The sequence below is a fragment of the Canis aureus genome, chromosome 10, assembly GCF_053574225.1.
Source record: "Canis aureus isolate CA01 chromosome 10, VMU_Caureus_v.1.0, whole genome shotgun sequence".
NCBI lineage: Eukaryota > Metazoa > Chordata > Mammalia > Carnivora > Canidae > Canis > Canis aureus.
The window spans coordinates 53,381,076-53,399,588 of NC_135620.1; the positions used below are offsets into that span (position 1 = coordinate 53,381,076).

The following is an 18,513-nucleotide window of genomic DNA, read 5'->3' on the forward strand; positions in this document are numbered from 1 at the left end:
TCTGCTTGCTAAATGCAGTCATACCAGCCAATCACTGATAGTGTGCTATTTCTTAACTGTTGCTCTGCTTCTGTGGGAAACCAGCACTGTAGCTCTTCATGAAGACTCATCCCAAGCCCCCAGAGGCTGAGGATCATGCCATAATTTTGTTCTCATGTATATTAGAGCTTTGTTGGCTTTCAGTAAATATTAAAAACAGGACCTCTGTCATGTCTTATTCTCTTGAGCAGAGTGGAGAAAGATAGTTTTAGTCTTTAGCTCTTCTGCTTGGAAACCCCAAAAAAGCCCTGTGCAGTTGGGGGATGACTGTCTCTCTGGACTAACTGAAGCCAGTACTACTGTGCTGGATAAATAGGGAGAATGGAGAAAGACAGGGAGGTACTAGGTAGACCCCTTCAAGGTCTGCAGACATGAAAACTAAAATTAATCTGTAAACTGCTAGGCCACAGAATGGCTGACTATGAACAGGGATCCCAGAGCAGTGTCATGAGACACTGTATTCCTAAATCAAAACTCTTTTTATTGGCTTTTGTTTAAAGTCTTGAGATTGATGTTGATGTCTATAGTGAGCTTAGAGGCTGTGCTATAGATTTTGCCTTTCTTAGCCCCTGGTTCTGCGGTTTTCACCCTCGTGTGCAGATGTTGCTCATACTAAATTTCTCCAACTCAAACCCAGGAGGGAGAAGATACATTTTCAAGCTTCCTACACATGGTCATAGGGCAGTAGCCCTCCTGTGGGCCAGGCCACAGTGCCACAGGATACAGCATAAATGCAGGGGACCATTGACCTTGGTAATATTATCCCTTACTGTGTTTTTACAAACTAGCTAAATTCCAAAATTCTGTAGCTCTCCCCTGTGGTCAAAGAAATCACCTATAACTACCATGATTACCTGTTCTCATCCCTGCTAGCTCCAAACTACCATTCAGGGTCCACCTTTAGGGAAGCAGAGTAGATGTGATGAAATGAGCTGGTGACTTCGTAGGTTTTAGAAGTGAGCTCTGAAGATTTACTTTCATTGGTCTCTCTGGCCAACTTTGAGAGAAAGGGTATTGATACCATGATCTCAAACTTTTTATGTTGTCCAGTCATCTCTACAACATTCATTCAACAAAGGTTTTTATTTTTTTTTATTTTTTTTTAAGATTTATTTATTCATTCATTCAGAGAGAGAGAAGAGAGAGGCAGAGACACAGGCGGAGGAAGAAGCAGGCTCCATGCAGGGAGCCTTATGAGGGACTTGATCCTGGGTCTCCAGGATCACACCCCAGGCTGCAGGCGGCGCTACCGGGGCTGCCCTCAACAAAGATTTTTAGAACCCATGCTCTGTGGAAGACAGTGGGAATCATCTAAATTTTTCTCTCTTCATATCACTGAAGATCTGAGATTCCTTTTTCTAACTGCTCAGCCCTTGTGCCTCTACTCAAAGGTTTTTTCTTTGCCTTGTTCCCACCTAGGAAAGCCTTCATAACCTCCAGACAATCACTTTTAGATGTTTTTGAGCCTTTTTCAAACAGTTGCCAGTCCTATACGAAGAATCAGGTGAAAGAAATAAAAGTCATCCAGATTGGTAAAGAAGTAGTAAAACTTTTACTATTTGCAGACGACCTGATACTATATATATATAGAAAACCCTGAAATTCCTCCAAAACAACTAGTAGAACTGATAAATGAATTCAGTAAATTTCAGGATACGAAATAAAATGTTTATTTTTTTTTAAGATTTTATTTATTCATTCATGAAAGACACAGGGAGAGAAGCAGAAACACAGGCAGAGAGAGAAGCAGGCTCCACGCAGGGAGCCCGACGTGGGACCCGATCCCAGGACTCCAGGACCACTCCACTATGACCCTGGGCCGAAGGCAGGCGCCAAACCGGCGAGCCATCCAGGGATCCCCTTAATAAAATGTTTTAAAAAAGAGTCAGATGGGGACGCCTGAGTGGCTCTGTGGTTGGGCGTCTGCCTTTGGCTCAGGGCATGATCCTGGTCCTGGGATCGAGTCCCACATCAGACTCCTCGCAAGGAGCCTGCTTCTCCCCCAGCCTGTGTCTCTGTGTCTCTCTGTGTGTCTCTCATGAATAATAAAATCTTAAAAAAAAAAAGAAGAATCAGATGAATGCAAGTCAAGTAAATGTACTTTACATTCAGCATGCCAAACAAGGAGACTCCTGCCTTGTTAGCAGGGCTGCTCCCCAGGCTTCTCACAGTTACACATTTTTTAAGATTTTATATTTAGGGCAGCCTGGGTGGCTCAGCGGTTTAGCGCCGCCTTCAGCCTAGGGCGTGATCCTGGAGACCAGGGATCGAGTCCCACGTCGGGCTCCCTGCATGGAGCCTGTTTCTCCCCTCTGCCTATGTCTCTGCCTCTCTCTCTCTCTCTCACTCTGTCTCTCATGAATAAATAAATAAAATCTTTTAAAAAGATCTTATTTTTAAGTACTCTCTACACTCCAGATGGGGCTCAAACTCACAATCCCAAGATCAAGATTCACATGCTCCAGCAACAGAGCCAGCCAGGTGCCTCTCAAGTACAAATCTTTATAGAGAGCTAGGGAAGAGGTTCCCTAGCTGCCTTCCCCTTCCTTATTTTTCTACCAGCTCCTATTAGGGAGCAACCCTTCCCCCTCTTACTCCCACCACTCTGCCCTTATAAATATTCTGTGTTGTAAGCATGTGCTCTAGAGAATGGGTGTGTCTTGCAAATACATACTCCAAGCTGCCCACATATATCTTACTGCCTGACAAATACATCTAGACAGATTTCTCTTACCCAAAGAAAGATTTTGGTTTTATCTTCTGTCTTCATTTCCTCCAGATCATATAGCCAAACAGCCTGTTCTACCTTCTTGTCCCTCTGTTATTCATCACCACCTGCTCCTGCCCCCCGCCCCAAGGTTTTTTCAAAGCCTTTCTTAGATACCACAAATTCTCTGGCAATCAAATCATCCTTGAGACAAAGTCTTTTTATCCTTCTTTTCATCCTGTTAGGAAGACAGAAAACCCAATTCTACCCACCAGCCAAAGAAGTAATCATTAGTGATCATTTATTGGGATCTTTACAACTTGATTTCTTTTTAACTCACTCAGGGCTTCCTCAGCACAGGAAAGGCCAGGTTTTTCTCACCAGGCATTTGATTTACCCATCACTAATCACTACCACTTGTTTCTCCAGAAATTAGAACAGATTTTGTTAATTTCTCAAACACCCAGGTGCACATCATGGCTATTTCAGCACACTTGCTTTTAATCAAGGTGTCATACAGGTTTGATCCTCTCCATTAAGCACTAAGAGTTTTAACCTCATTCTTTGAAGCCTACTGCTATTGTGTTCTCACAATTTACTCTCAAAATCAAAGCTATGTCGATTCACAATGACTTGGGGTCTTGTTTGTATTTTGATGGTTTCTTTTCGATGATTCTGCTCTACATTTTCTGCCCTTATAAGCATAAAATGGCCTAGAAAACTGAATCATCTCAGGAAAAAGCAGTAGCAGTACTCCAGGATCCTGTGGTCAGGAATGGAAAGTGGTTTTTAATTTGTTTTTATGTTTGTTTGTTTTGCTGGTGGATGTCATCTTCAGTCTTCATTGAAATTCCTTTGAAGATCAACTCCCCAAACCACTGCAATGACATCATTAACAACTAAGATAGCATAATAGTGATTCTTGTTCTCCTTACAGATAATAATGGGTTGCAGCAGGACTACAGTGTATTGGGAGATGCCTGTGGTTAATTTGCTGATAAACTATTAATGACTCAGTTCACTTACAGAGTAACCTTCCTCTTTGGCCTTTGTTGAGAACTTTTATTATGTTATCTGAAAAAAAGCCAATAAGAACTAAATGCATACCATTGATTTTCCTTCAATGAACCATTCTTGAAAAAGTGAATTTTGTATGGTTACTCTCAGTCTCTAAATAAGCATTTCATAACTTTTTCTTTCAACCCATACTTTCTTGCTGATTAACTTAAATGTCTTACAACTACTCCCTAAAACTTATAACACAGCTTCTGGGAAGGGGCTACCCCAGACTATTTAGAAAGCTAGTACTTTTGTATCTCCCCAGCAGCCAAGAGGACACTGTCAAGCTCTGCTGTTTTGAGTCTGTGTTACAAAAAAAAAAAATTAATATTTGCTTTACAGATAAAATATATATTATAACATATGCTTTTTCAATCCACTATGTCTCCTTTCCTCCTGGAATTCAGATATATATCCTCCACTTGCAGGATCAAACTAATGAGGATCATTGCTGTGATCTTTGTATTCCTATTGGATTAAATCATTTTTTTCTCTCTTTATGGTATGAATATTTCACAGGGTATTTAATAATTCTATTGACGTTTTTTCCACCTTTTTATCATTGTAAACAAATTTCTACAATAATATTCTTTTACATTTGTGCACAGGTCAAAGAGGATCAGCCTCTCATATAGAGTAGGGTCTTCTTCAAAGGTATATTAATAGCTGTCCATCTTTGTTAGAACTGTAGGCTCTCTTTTTAAATATTTATTTATTTATTATTTATGATAGACATAGAGAGAGAGAGAGGCAGAGACACAGGAGGAGGGAGAAGCAGGCTCCATGCCAGGAGCCCGACGCGGTACTCGATCCCGGGACTCCAGGATCGCACCCTGGGCCAAAGGCAGGCGCCAAACCGCTGAGGCTCTCTTTTTATTAAAGTTTAACTCCAATATAGTTAACGTGTTTTATTAGTTTCAGGTGTACAATATAGTGATTCAACACTTCCATATATAACCTAGTGCTCATCACAAGTTCACTCCTTAATCTCCATTACCTATTTCACCCATCCCCCCACCAACCTCTCCTCTGGTAACCATCAGTTTTAGAACCACAAACTCTTAAGCTTCAGAATTCTATTCTTTTTTTAAAGATTTTATTTTATTTATTCATGAGAGACACAGAGCGAGCGAGAGGCAGAGGGAGAAGCAGGCTCCATGCAGGGAACCTGTCATGGAACTCGATCTCGTGTCTCCAGGATCACGCCCTGGGCTGCAGGCAGGGCTGAACCGCTGTGCCACCGGGGCTCCCCGAGAATTCTATTCTTGCACCACAGTAGTCAAGGGGAAAGCTTACCTTATACTCCACAATGTTGTCCTTACCTCTTGGTAGTAACCATCCTTAACTCAAAACACAAAAAGTGGGGGATCCCTGGGTGGCTCAGCAGTTTGGCGCCTGCCTTTGGCCCGGGGCATGATCCTGGAGTCCCGGGATCAAGTCCTGGGATCGAGTCCGTGTCGGACTCTCGGCATGGAGCCTGCTTCTCTCTCTGCCTCTCTCTCTCTCTCTCTCATAAATAATAAATAAATAAATAAATAAATAAATCTTTTAAAAAAAAAACACAAAAAGTGTAGTTCTCTAATCAAAAATGTAAAATTATTAAGGCTATATTTTTCAAATTGCAGGTCCAGACACATTGGGAAGTCATGAAATTATTTGAGGGCATCACTATCAGGATTGTTTTAATGAAATAGGATAGAGTAGAAGATATCAGGGAGCATCACGTGTAGTAAAAGTAGGATTGGTTCACAAAACTTTGGGTTCAGTTCTAGATCTATTAACATGTTTATAACTATGTGTATACAGGGTCACATCATAAACTGTATTTCTTACTATGAGTTAGTCAAAAATTTTGAAAAACATACCATGAAAGTTTTCTGAGGAAATCCTGTAGCCTTGGAAATAATAATTGATCATGAAGGTCCACAGTGTGTGTCAGTTTTACATTCTCCCTCTTGGTGTGGTATTGTTATGCCTGTTCCTCTTGTTTTAAGTGGGAGACTTGCTTTCCCCTCTAATCATAGAGCACAGCTGGTGTCTTGAGGCATGTGGGCATGCCTTTGGGGTGCCTGGGTGGTTGAGTCAGTTAAGTGTCTACCTTCAGCTCAGGTCTTGAGCTTGGGGTCCTGGGATCGAGCTCCGCATTGGACTTCCTGCTCAGGAGAGAGTCTGTTTCTCCTCCCTCTGCCTCTCCTCACACCACCCCCTGCTCATCCTCTCTGTCTCTCAAATAAATAAATAAAATATTTTAAAATCCTCTGGATCCACAGCTTCAGCAAAAACTCTAATATACACCATACTCTCCTCTCTACTCTTAAGCCCACCCCCATCAAGCTGGATATCCTCATTAGATCACATGAAATTCTTTTTAATTTATTTTTTTAAAGATTTTATTTATTTGACAGAGACAGAACAAGCAGAGCAGCAGAGGGAAAGGGAGAAACACTCCCCACTGAGCAGGGAGCCCAAATCTCTACCCTCCAGGCTTGATCCCAGGACCCAGGGACCACAACCTGAGCCTAAGAGCTGAGCCTAAGGCAGATGCTCAACCACTGAGCCACCTGTGTGCCTCACTCCTCTTTTTATTTTTTTTTTATTTAAATTCAATTTAGTTAACATACAATATACTATTAGTTTCAGGGGTAGAATTTAGTGACTCAGCAGTTGCATGTAAAACCGATGCTCATTACATTAAGCACCCTCCTTAATGCCCATCATCCAGTTACCCCATTGTCCCACCCACCTCCTTTCATCAACCCTGTTTGTTTCCTACAGTTATAAGTCTCTTACGGTTTGCCTCCTCCTCTGTTTTCATCTGATTTTATTTTTCCTTCCTTCTCCCTATGTTCATCTGTTGTTTCTTAAATTCCACATATGAGTGAAATCATGTGGTATTTGTCTTTCTCTGACTTATTTCACTTAGCATAATACCCTGTAGTTCTATCCATGTCATTGCAAATGACAAGATTTCATTCTTTTGATGGCTGAGTAATATTCCATTGTATATATATTCTACATCTTCTTTATCTCCTTTATCTATTCACCTGTTGATGAACATCTGGGCTCTTTCCATATTTTGGCTATTGTGGTCATTGCTACTATAAACATTGGGGTACAAGAGTCAGCCACCTAACCAACTGAGCCATCTAAGCTCCCCCAAAAAAGGATTTTTTTAATCACAATTTATTAATTGTCCACTGGGGGGTACCTCAGTGGCTCAGTTGGTTAAGTCAGCTCTTGATTTCAGCTCAGATCATGATCTCAGGGTCATGAGATCAAACCCCCCACCGGTCAGTCTCCACGCTCAGCAGGGATTCTGCTTGAGATTCTCTCTCACCCTTGCCCTCTGCCACCCCCATGCTCACACTTGTTCACTCACATTCATTCTCTTTCTCTCTCTTACATAAATCTTCTTTAAAAAATTGTCCCCGGGGCGTGAACACCTTAAGATGAACACAGTTTCCTGAATTTAATCAATAAATTTTTCCTCAGTCTTCTTTGCCACTGTCCTGTATAAAAGATAGTTACTTATTCAAAGTAAATGTTCCTGGGGCACCTGGCTGACTCAGTGGAATTTGCAACTCTTGATCTCGAGGTATGGGTTTGAGCCCCACATTGGGTGTAGAGTTTACTGAAAATCTTAAAAAGAAAAAATTCCTTAGTCGTGTACTTTAATTTTAAAAACATACTTTACAAATAGGGAGAGGGGATACTTCCTTTCTTATCAATTTATAGATTAAAAAATATGGATTATGTTTCTTTGGTAACAATTGATGGCAGGGCAGTTCCAGGCAGGGTGGAAATTTGCACCACTATGATGCATGTGATACTTGTTTCTGGAAAGAAGATACTGTTGTCATCAGATATTATGTATATTAAGACTTTATTTGGTGACTACTGGGTGGCTCATTGGTTTAGCGCCTGCCTTCTTCGGTCCAGGGCATGATCCTGGGGTCCCAGGATCAAGTCCCACATTGGGCTCCCCGCATGGAGCCTGCTTCTCCCTCTGCCTGTGTCTCTGCCTCGTCTCTCTCTATCATAAATAAATAAAATCTTAAAAAAGACTATTTAAAAAATCAAAAAAGTTTCTCCACAATTAATTAGGAAATTTTTTTTTTAAGTTTAATGTTTTTAGTAATCTCTACACCCAGTGTAGGATGCAAATTCATGACTGAAGACCAAGAGTCTTGTGTTCTTCTGACTGTACCAGCCAGACACCCTGGGAAATGTTTATTGTTATTCTTTTCTATACACATTGCTAGGCAGTGGAGATAGGTACTAATCAGGGTAAAAACAATCTAACAGAGGAAACTGACAGTGATCAGATAAGCGTCCTACTGAATATGTAATGACAAAGATAAGTGCTCTAGTGAAGATCATAGTGCTGTGAGTACTCTAATCTGAACTTCCATGAGGACATGATATGTGAGCTCTGACAAATAAATAGGCACTAATGGAGGGAAGGAATGTTCTAGGGTCCCAAAAATATAGGAATCATGGCAAAGAAAGATTGAAAGAAAGCCAGTATGGTTAGGACATAGAACAAAGAAAGGAAACCAGACCAAGCAGGGCCTCACAGGCAACAGTTTAAAAAAAAAATAAAAGTACAATTTGGAGGACTTTATCCTTTTTGTTTTGTTTTGTTTTAAGATTTTATTTATTTACTTGAGAGAACAGGGGGAGGAGGGGCAGAAGGAGAGGGAGAAGCAGACTCCCCACTGAGCAGGGAACCCAATGGGGGCTCCATCCCAGGATCCTGGGATCATGACCTGAATCTAAGGCATCCACTTAACCAACCGAGCCACCCAGATGCCCCCATTTCAAAATTTTAAGCAGAGGATAACATAACACCTGAATGCCCCAGACATCTTTAATTCAACAGGTAGAAAATCCAGTTTTATTTCCCAAGTTCTGTAAATGGCAATAGCATTCTGCTAGGTAGTTTTTTTTTTAAGTGTTTATTTAAATTCCAGTTAACATACAGTGTAATATTAGCTTTAGGTGTACAGTGTAGTGGTTCAACAGTTCCATACATCACCTGGTGACCTGGTGCTTTTCATAAGTGCCTTCTCTAATCTCCATCATCTGTTTGACCCATTGCCCCACCTACCTCCCCTCTGGTAACCATCACTTTGTTCTCTATAGTTAAGAGTTTGTTTCTTGGTTTGCCTCTTTTATTCCTCCTATGATTGTTTTTGTTTCTTAAATTCTACTAGTTAGTTGATTTTTTTTAAAGATTTATTCATTCATGAGAGACACAGACTGAGAGAGAGAGGCAGAGACATAGGCAGAGGGAGAAGCAGGCCCCTCTCAGGGAACCTGATGCGGGACTCGATCCTGGATCCTAGGATCACGACCTGAGCCAAAGGCAGGCGCCTAACTGCTGAGCCACCAGGCGTCACTTGTTAATTGATTTAAAACTGCCCTCTCAGGGATCCCTGGGTGGCTCAGCGGTTTAGCGCTTGCCTTCGGCTCAGGGCATGATCCTGGAGTCCTGGGATCGAGTCCCGAGATCAAGTCCCATGTCGGGCTCCCGGTATGGAGCCTGCTTCTCCCTCTGCCTCTCTCTCTCTCTATGTCTATCATGAGTAAATAAATAAGATCTCTTAAAAAAAAAAATAAAAATAAGGGATCCCTGGGTGGCACAGCGGTTTAGCGCCTGCCTTTGGCCCAGGGCGCGATCCTGGAGACCCGGGATGGAATCCCACGTCGGGCTCCCGGTGCGTGGAGCCTGCTTCTCCCTCTGCCTGTGTCTCTGCCTCTCTCTTTCTCTCTCTGTGACTATCATAAATAAATAAAAATTAAAAAATAAATAAATAAAAATAAAAATAAAATAAAACTGTCCTCTCAATAAGTCAGGCAGAGAAAGGCTGAATAAAGTACTATATGACTTCACTTAGACATGGAATCTAAAAACATTGGACTCAGAAAAAGAGGCCAAAGCCTGAGGAGAGGAGAAAACAGGAATACATTGGTCAAAGGGTAAAGACATTCAGGTATAAGATAAGTTCCAGGGATCTCAGGTACAGCAAGGTGACCATAATTAGTAATATTCTATTGTATACTTGAAAGACACTATGAGAGTAGAGCTTTAATGTTCTTACCATAACAAAAACAACAACAAAATGGTAATTATGTGGCATAAAGGATATGCTAATTAGCCTTATTATGGTAAGCATTTTGCAATATGTAAGTGTATCAAATCTTATCATTATACACCTTAAACTTGCATTATATGTCAATTTATCTTTTTAAGATTTTATTAACTTATTCATGACAGACACACAGAGAGAGGCAGAGAGATAGACACAGAGGGAGAAGGAAGAAATAGGCATCTCTCAAGGAGCCCAACGCAGGACCCGATCCCAGACCGGGATCATGCCCTGAGCTGAAGGCAGATGCTCAACCACTGAGCCACCCAGGCATCCCTATGTCAATTATATCTTAATAAAGCTGGGAAATAAATATAAAACTGCCCCCTCTCCTTTTACCCTTTATCCAGTCAGTTATCATTTTATTCCTAAATTTCTCTATTTCCCTGATATCAAATAGACTCAGCCACCATTATTCCTGCTGCCATCATTTCAGTTTAAACCTTCTACATCTTGGGACACCTGGGTGACTCAGTTAGTTAAGCAACTGCCTTTGGCTCAGGTCATAATCTCAGGGTACTGGGAGATCTCAGAGTCTTGGGATCAAGCCCCAGGTCGCGCTCTCTGCTCAGAGGGGAGTCTGCTTCTCCCTCTCACTCTCCCTCTCTTTGCTTGTGTTCGTTCTCTCTCTCTCTCTCTCTCTCTCTCTCAAATCTAAAATAATAATAATAATAATAATAATAATAATAATAATAATAATAATAAAACCTTTACATCTTGCTTAGACTATTATAGTAGCCTTCTAATTGGCCCTAACCTCTCCTCCTACCCTCTGCCACCTTTTCATCCAAATGAACAGAGAGCAACTTCCTACTTACTGTTTAAGGTCCTTTGACTCTCAGTCCTTTAGGCATTTCCAGTACTTCATTCTTCTTTGAGTTCTGATATTAAGTGGCTTAAGTGGTGAGACTGTTTTCTTGTCTTTTGTTTCCTATAATGAGTAGTTAGTGCCTTCCACATAGTATTTTTCAATAAGCCTTGATTATAATGGTTTGAAAGCAAGGCTAAAATGAACCCTGTTTCACTTTACTTGGAGCAAGCATCCCCCAGCTGAATTCTGCGAAGACCCTTCAGACTAGGGAACAGCAAACCAGCTTTGCAATGTACCATGTCATACCCTCACTTTCTGGTGCTGTACACTGGTACTGTAGAGGAAGAGCAGGGATAATGTTACATCTCAACCTGCAAAGGTTTTATTGAACAGTTCAGAAAATCAAAAGAGAAAATGGAGTAACATTAGCAAAGCCTTAAATGTCCAAGAAGCACTTTAGCACTTGTAATGGGCAGGTTGTCTGTGAAAGACAGACTCACAAAGAAGCATAGCTACTAATTAGAAGGGTCAAAGGAATGTTTGTGACCTTGACCATATGGATATGTGGTAGAGTTGCCTGTCTAATTCAGAAGTCCCCTAAAAACACGAGTGAATTTACTCTGAAAAGAGCATTTGATATGGAGTATCCCTGGATGCACTGTGCACAGCACTTACTGGAGGAGTTTTTCTTTAATTAGAAGTCTGAAATGTATTGCTGCAGTCTTGTTTTAAGCTTTGGGTAATCTCTTGGGGCAGAGGAGAGATTTAGGCTCTGAAGTCTCCAACTATCTCATCAGAGGCCTGGAACCCCTGGACCTAATTGGCTTCAGGACAGCAACAAAAAGAGATACCATTTCACATTTGTAGAATACTTTCCAGTCTACTAAGCCCTTAATAAGCCCATTTTCTAATGTCATCCTCATGACAGCCCCGTGAAGTACATTGGGCAGATAGCCCTCATTTTACAAATGGGAAAACCAAAATCACAGAGCCAGTCAGAAAAAAAACCAGGGTCTTCTGACTCCTTAACAAGTGCTGTCTTCACCCCGCCATGCCACTGAATTCCAGAAGAGAGAAAAACTATTTAACAGCACTTACCACTCAGATGAATGGTTGAAACTGATTGGCCTGACATGGTCATCCATTGGCTGAGTCTGAGCCCCTGTTTTTTGTCCACAGAGCCATGGGGGTGTTGATGTCCAAGAGGCAGACAGTGGAACAGGTGCAGAAGGTGAGCCTGGCTGTGTCTGCCTTCAAGGATGGGCTACGGGACAGGCCTTCTATCCGACGCACTGGTGAGCTTCCAGGGTCCCGCCGTGGCACTGTAGAGGGCTCTGTCCAAGAGGTACAGGAGGAGAAAGAAGCAGAGTCAAGTACCCCAGTGCTCCAAGAAGAGAGCAGTGTCAACCGTGCAGCCTGGGAGAGGCTCCGAGATGGGCGTGGAGTGGAGCCAGAGGAGTTTGACAGGACTAATCGTTTCACACCCCCTGCCTTCATCCGCCCCACTCGAAAGCTGGATGATGACAAGCCTCCTGATATCTGCTTGGAGCCTAGAGAACTTGTGAGTATCTAGTTAGGGAGCAGTCCTCAAGTCTTAAGAATCTTAAGAAGTCTGAGAATCAGGGAGCAGGACAGGGAGCCCTGGGTATAATTAACGTGAGATTCGAAAAGAACTCCAGAAAGGTGCAGTTGAGTCCAGAACAATCTTTGAATTTCTTCTACAAGAATAAAAATGTTACATCCTGGATTGGTCTTAGTGAAAGACTTGAGACAGTGGGTAATAAGGAATGACACCATGGCAGATCTTCTGCCTTCCTTCTCACTAAGGGTTAGTAGTATTCCTGTGGGGGGCATTTGGAAATTTGTGGGGATTCAAGAAGGTCATAATCACAGGAGTTGCTACTGGTTTTTAGTGCCAAGAAAATCAGGGATGCTAAGTGTCCTGCAGTGTCTGGGACAGTCTTTCAGAACAGATTATTTTTTCTAAAAATGTTTGTAGCATCCCTGTTCAGAAACATGGTCACAGAGGCCTGAGAAGATGGAAGAGTTTGCTGGTTCTTGTTTTCGAGAGAGAAAGCTCTATCCCCTTAACATTAGCTTCAGTTCGAATTGTTCCTCTGGGCTGCTCCAGGGATATTGAGCCCCACATGGATAGCTCTGTGTTTGGTGGCCATAGGATCTTGCTGCCTATGCTGGAATGAATACACTCCCTATTTATTCCTTTCTCCAGGTTGTCAACGATGAGATGTGTGATGTCTGTGAGGTCTGGACAGCTGAGAGCCTCTTCCCGTGTAGGATCTGCACCAGGGTTTTCCATGATGGCTGCCTGCGCCGCATGGGCTACATCCAAGGAGATAGTGCAGCAGAGGTGACCGAGACAGCCCACACAGAAACCGGCTGGAGCTGCCACTACTGTGTGAGCCTGGACTGCAGGGACAGTGGGCTGCCACACTGCAGGAAACTTGGCACTTTTTTGGAGACCCAGTCTTAGGATACTGGTTTCTAGGCAGTGACCTAAAAGAGTTTTCCAAAAGTAATGGTAGATACAAGGATCCTCAAGCTTGGACAGGTTTTTTCTACCTCAGTATTATGACATTTTGGACACAGTTTTTTGTTGTGGGAGATGTGTGGAATGTAGTATGTTTAGCAGCATCCCTGGCCTCTACCCCCATTAGATGTCAGTAGCACCCACCCCCAAGTCATGACAACAAAAATTGTCTCCAGGTATTACCCAATGAGTCCTAGGGGAGAAAATGCATCCCCAATTGAGAACTACTGAGCTGGAGGAATCAATGGGTAAGATAAGACCTAATTACTCAAAAGTTATTCTGTTTGGAGTTGTGCTTTCTCTAATAGTCTATAGTTGTCATTCATTGTACTCATCTGAAAAACCATCCTAACCAGCTTCCAATAGGGATTGGTTCTAACACAGGAATACTTCTTAGTCCTAAGATCATCACTTGACCTACCACTTTCCAACTTTTAAAAAGACAAAAGCCAGATTTGCATCCATTTTTCAGTACATCTGAATAGAATTTAAGTCTTGCTTTATTGGTTATCTTGCAGATATAGATATCTTCATTATTCACTGATTTCAGAGTAAGCATCTCAGCAGAGTTCCCATCTTCTTCCTACTGCTTAGAAAAAAGTAAAAATATGCCACTTTCTAAGAAATATCACTTTATCTATGGCTTGTCCATAAAATGAATTACAGAATAATTATTTCCAGCTGTTACTTACACACCTTTTCCCTAGCTCAAGTATGTCACAGTAGATGCTCTACACACCATCTTCTCTAGTCACCACCCTCCAAACACCAGCCTTTTCACTCACAGCAACTCTGCCCTGCAGTGTTCCACTGACACGGGACCCTGTTGAAGGTATCTCCTTCCTAACCCCTCAGAATACGTAGCTCTCTTCCTGGCTTTCTATCAGAGTCCTACCATCATTACTACTACTTCCTGGACTTCTTTTTTAAGATTTTATTTATTTATCCATGAGAGACACACACAGAGATAGAGGCAGAGACACAGGCAGAGGGAGAAGCAGGCTACATGCAGGGAGCCCGACGTGGGACTCGATCCCAGGACTCCAGGATCACACCCTGAGCCGAAGGCAAATGCTTAACCACTAAGCAACCCAGGTGTCCCCTCCTGGGCTTTTTACAAAGGTTTCTTCGGAGCTCTTCCCCTTTCTGACCTTTCCTTCATAGCCAGGCTTCTTGAAAAGACTCCATCATGTCCTTGTGGCTCCTCAACCACCTATAATTCAGCTTCTGCACCTGTCATTCTGTTGCATTGGTTCTTTCTAAAATCACCAGTGACCTGTCAAGTCTAGTGACCTTTTCTCAGGCATCTTCTTATTTGACTTCTATGAGATATTTAGCACTTCCTTATTGCCTCCTCTTCTTTTGGAGGGTTTAAGTGTTTATGAGAATTATTATGCAAAATAAGAAAACTAGACAAAATAGAAAATCGGTAAAGTCCCATCATTGTTTTATCACCACTGTTAACAGTAAACTTCGACTTTGTACAGCTCTCTTTTCTCGTCTTCCAGTAACCTCTCTACTGATTCTCCTCCTCCCTTCTTCTCTATCCTTTCTGAGTGCCCTTAGTTAATTTCTTGTCAGAGTTATAAATGCTGATATTCCTTGGGGTTCTATTGTTAACACTGTTCTTTGCTCATTGCACACACTGTCTCCCTGGGCTATTTCATCTACTTCAGTGGCCACAGCTATGATTCCCAAACCTGTGTATTCAGATCTAAGTTTCTTGTCTCTTGGACTTAAATCCATTTTGATGTTTCACAGGTACTTCACACTCAACATGCCCCAAAATGAACTGCTCTTTTCCCCAAAACCTGTTCTCTCTAAATTTCTTAACCTCTCTGAATAATAATACTACCCCACATCCCCAGTTACCAATACCAACTCATTTCTCTCTTTCACTCCTCACATCCAGTAAGTCAAAAGGTCCTATTGATTCTACCTAATACCTATCAAATCTCTTTTCCATTCCCATGTCTTAAGTTAGCTGGTCATCCTTTCTTACCTGCACTATAGCAAGAGCTAACTAACTGTCCTCATGCCTCTAGACTTTGCCCCTCTAATTCATTGTCCACACAGCAAAGATCTGACCATGGCACTATGCTCTTAAAAACCATTCAGTCAGGGCCCCAGAGTGGTTCAGTTGGTTCAGTGTCTGACTCTTGATCTCAGCTCAGGTTTCATCTCAGAGTTGTGAATTCAAGCTCTGCATTGGGCTCCATGCTGGGTGTGGAGCCTACTTAAAAAAAATTTTTTTTGGTGACTCCCCTTTGCCTTCAGAATAAAAACCCATTTGAAGAACTCAGTAATGGGTATTCGAGGCACTTCACAGTCAGGTTTCTGCCTATTTCTCCCTTAACTTTCATCATTCCTCTCTACTCTCCCTCCACACACAAACACCCCTACACTCCAGCCCCACTTAGCATCTCACAGTGTTACACCCCGCTATGCCCAGCATATATCAGGTGCTCAATAAGTGTTTACTGAAAGGATTGTTTGAGTTCTTTATGAAATCCACAAATGAATACTCATGAAATATCTGTTCCTCTCTTTGCTGATACTTTTTTAAAGACTTATTTATTTTTTCATGAGACAGAGAGAGAGAGAGAGAGGCAGACACATAGGCAGAGGGAGAAGCAGGCTCCCCACAGGGAGCCCAATGCAGGACTCAATCCCAAATCCCAGGATCATGCCCTGAGCCGAAGGCAGATGCCCAACTGCCAAGCCACACAGGCATCCCTTTTGCTGATATTTTAAGAGAGGAAAAATAATCTAGTAAGAAGAATCTTTGACAGTTTAAAGACTATAGACTGTATAAATTAGTATTAACAAAATAACATATCAGTGCCGTTTTGGAATTAAAACTCTGTGGCACCACAAAAAACTCATTTGGTTTTAGGAACTTCATTATGATGGCATCTCTTTCAAAACCATTCTGGATTATTTAAAGTAATGCAGTCTACTCTGGGAGCAGAGTTAGAATTAAACTTCTTTTTTACCTGAAATACTCTTTGAGCAGTCTAACATAGAAGCCAAATTCATAAAATGGATAAAGAAGGAGTAGCTGTGGTTGGTGGAGCTGGGGATTCACAACCCTGCCCATTTCTTAGTCCCCTTTTCCCTTGCAGCAGCTTCCTAAGGCACTTCCAAGGAATCCCTAGGGTATCTCAGAGAATAATATTAAAACTACTGTTTTAGTAAAAGGGACTTAGGTCTAGAATCAGGATACCTGCCTTCTGGAGAAGATTCTGCTCAGAGCTGGGCAACTTTGAGCAAATCCTTTCCCCTTTCTGGAGTTTCAGTCTCTTTGATTATGATTAGATGCTGGGATAAAATGATCTCACAATTGCCTTCAAGTTGAAATACAGTTTCCATCTTTCTTGATCCTAGGCCTGCCTTTCTTACTCGTCTATATGGCCACTGACTCAGATCTTACCTTTTTTTCAGGATAATCTCAACTTGCTGCTAACTGAGGAGGAGATGTACAGCCTCACAGAGACCTTTCAGCAGTGTAAAGTTATTCCTGGTAAGGCTGGACAGTGCTGCCAGATGGAGAGGGGCTGGCACATTTTCCTCCATATTTTTTAGGATGAACCATAAAAGGAGTATCCTGGAATTTGGAGAGTAGGGGTAAATAGGTCCCTGTTCCCAAACTGTTGGGGGTAGAAGGGGCACCCACACACCCACCTATTCTCCCCCCACACACAGCCTGAATTATCCTGGCTATGGGAAACAAAGACTCCACAAAAGCTGTGCATATAGGGGTTCTGGAGGGTACATTAAAAGTAAATGGAGGTGCCCCAGATGCTGAGGAAAGGATGGGCGTGGCTAATATGGGGTGCCTCCCACAGATTGCTCCCTGACACTGGAGGACTTCCTGCGCTACCGCCACCAAGCAGCAAAGCGAGGGGACAGTGACAGGGCTCTAAGCGAGGAGCAAGAAGAGCAGGCAGCCCGCCAGTTTGCAGCCCTGGACCCTGAACATCGAGGACACATAGAGTGGCCTGACTTCTTGTCCCATGAGTCCCTCCTACTTCTGCAGCAGTTGCGTCCCCAGGTGAGGGCCAGCTGGGGTGAATGTCTATGGGATACTGGGTGACAGAGACCTAGGAAGCATGCCGGGCAGGTTGAAGGAGCACTAGTTACTGTCTTAGCAGGGACCATGTTCCACCCAGTGACAGATGATCCCAATCCTTGAGCTGGGGAAACTGCCCAAGGAAGATTGATTTGCACTGGCCCCAACTGCAAATGTTAATGCTACCAGTAAGGCCCTGGGTGGCTTCAAAGGGAGGCTGCAGAGGTCATAATGGAGATAGGATTCTCTATAGCTTGACATTTTATAAAATATTTTCACCTCCAAGATCTTAACTTGTCTCTTCTTCCCCAGAACTCTCTGTTAAGACTTCTGACAGTCAAGGAGAGGGAACGAGCCCGGACCACTTTCCTGGCCCGGGGCAGTGGGAACACTATCAGTGAGGCAGAGTGCCGTGGAGCCCAGCACTCTTGGTTCTGCAAACGCCTTACAGAGGTTCCTTCCTGCAGTGTCAGGTCTGTTCCTTGCCAATCCCTTCCCCCACTCACATGCCCTTCTCTTTTTTCCATGCCAATGGCCCTTGGTATGAAAGGTACCTCTCTGTTTCTTCTGTCAACAGACAGGAGAGGATCTTCCTGTGCATTAGCCAAAGGACATTGATTCTTATTGGCCAAGGCATAGGGCATCCTCTACATCAAACTGTTGCCCATGTTAGAAAAGCATGGACATGTATATCCAAGCTATGGGTTCCCCAGAGTTTGGGAGGGGCCAGACCTTTCACTTTTCCATTTCTAACCACATATCCTTGTGCCAAACAGCATCAGCCATGTGGGTCCCATAGCAGACAGCAGTCCAGCCAGCAGTAGCAGCAAGAGTCAGGACAAGGCTCTGCTGCCCACAGAGCAGGAGTCCAGGTGAGTAGGATCCCCTCACTGGGCTGTCTGCACTCCTGACCCTTCAACACATGTAAATGGGCATTACCCACTGCCACCCCAAAACAGCAGGTGCCTATCCCAGAAACCAGGCTCCAAGAATGTACATTTGACCCCAAATCTATAGGGTCAGCTGGCTGGTCTGTCAGCTTGGAATCACAGCCAGCCATACCTATGATAGCCAAAAGCCAGGGCTTCTCTGAGCTTTGCCTAGCTTAAGCCATAGTGCCACTGG

The 18,513-nt window shown here is 42.8% G+C and overlaps 1 protein-coding gene and 1 long non-coding RNA gene across 11 annotated transcripts in view; one reads left to right on the plus strand and one right to left on the minus strand.

Moving 5' to 3' along the window:
- PHF24 (PHD finger protein 24) overlaps positions 1–18,513 on the plus strand; it is a 165,526-nt gene that overhangs the window by 142,587 nt on the left and 4,426 nt on the right. For all 5 annotated transcript variants that reach the window (XM_077912381.1, XM_077912380.1, XM_077912382.1 and 2 more), the window contains 6 exons: positions 11,948–12,329; positions 12,999–13,184; positions 16,761–16,839; positions 17,165–17,370; positions 17,701–17,861; positions 18,165–18,260. In XM_077912381.1, the coding sequence (XP_077768507.1) occupies positions 11,948–12,329; positions 12,999–13,184; positions 16,761–16,839; positions 17,165–17,370; positions 17,701–17,861; positions 18,165–18,260 (1,110 nt within the window). The remainder of the gene's footprint in view (positions 1–11,947; positions 12,330–12,998; positions 13,185–16,760; positions 16,840–17,164; positions 17,371–17,700; positions 17,862–18,164; positions 18,261–18,513) is intronic.
- The window catches only part of LOC144322406 (uncharacterized), a 28,706-nt gene continuing 11,364 nt past the window's right edge, over positions 1,172–18,513 (minus strand). For 2 of the 6 annotated variants that reach the window (XR_013388050.1, XR_013388045.1), the window contains 4 exons: positions 16,750–16,923; positions 13,738–13,902; positions 11,867–12,102; positions 8,035–11,102 (listed from right to left, as the gene is read on the minus strand). This is a non-coding gene — a long non-coding RNA (uncharacterized LOC144322406). Of the gene's footprint in view, positions 3,625–8,034; positions 11,103–11,866; positions 12,103–13,737; positions 13,906–16,749; positions 16,924–18,513 lie in introns of those variants that run through there. The other 4 variants (XR_013388047.1, XR_013388046.1, XR_013388049.1 and 1 more) reach the window with 4 other exon arrangements.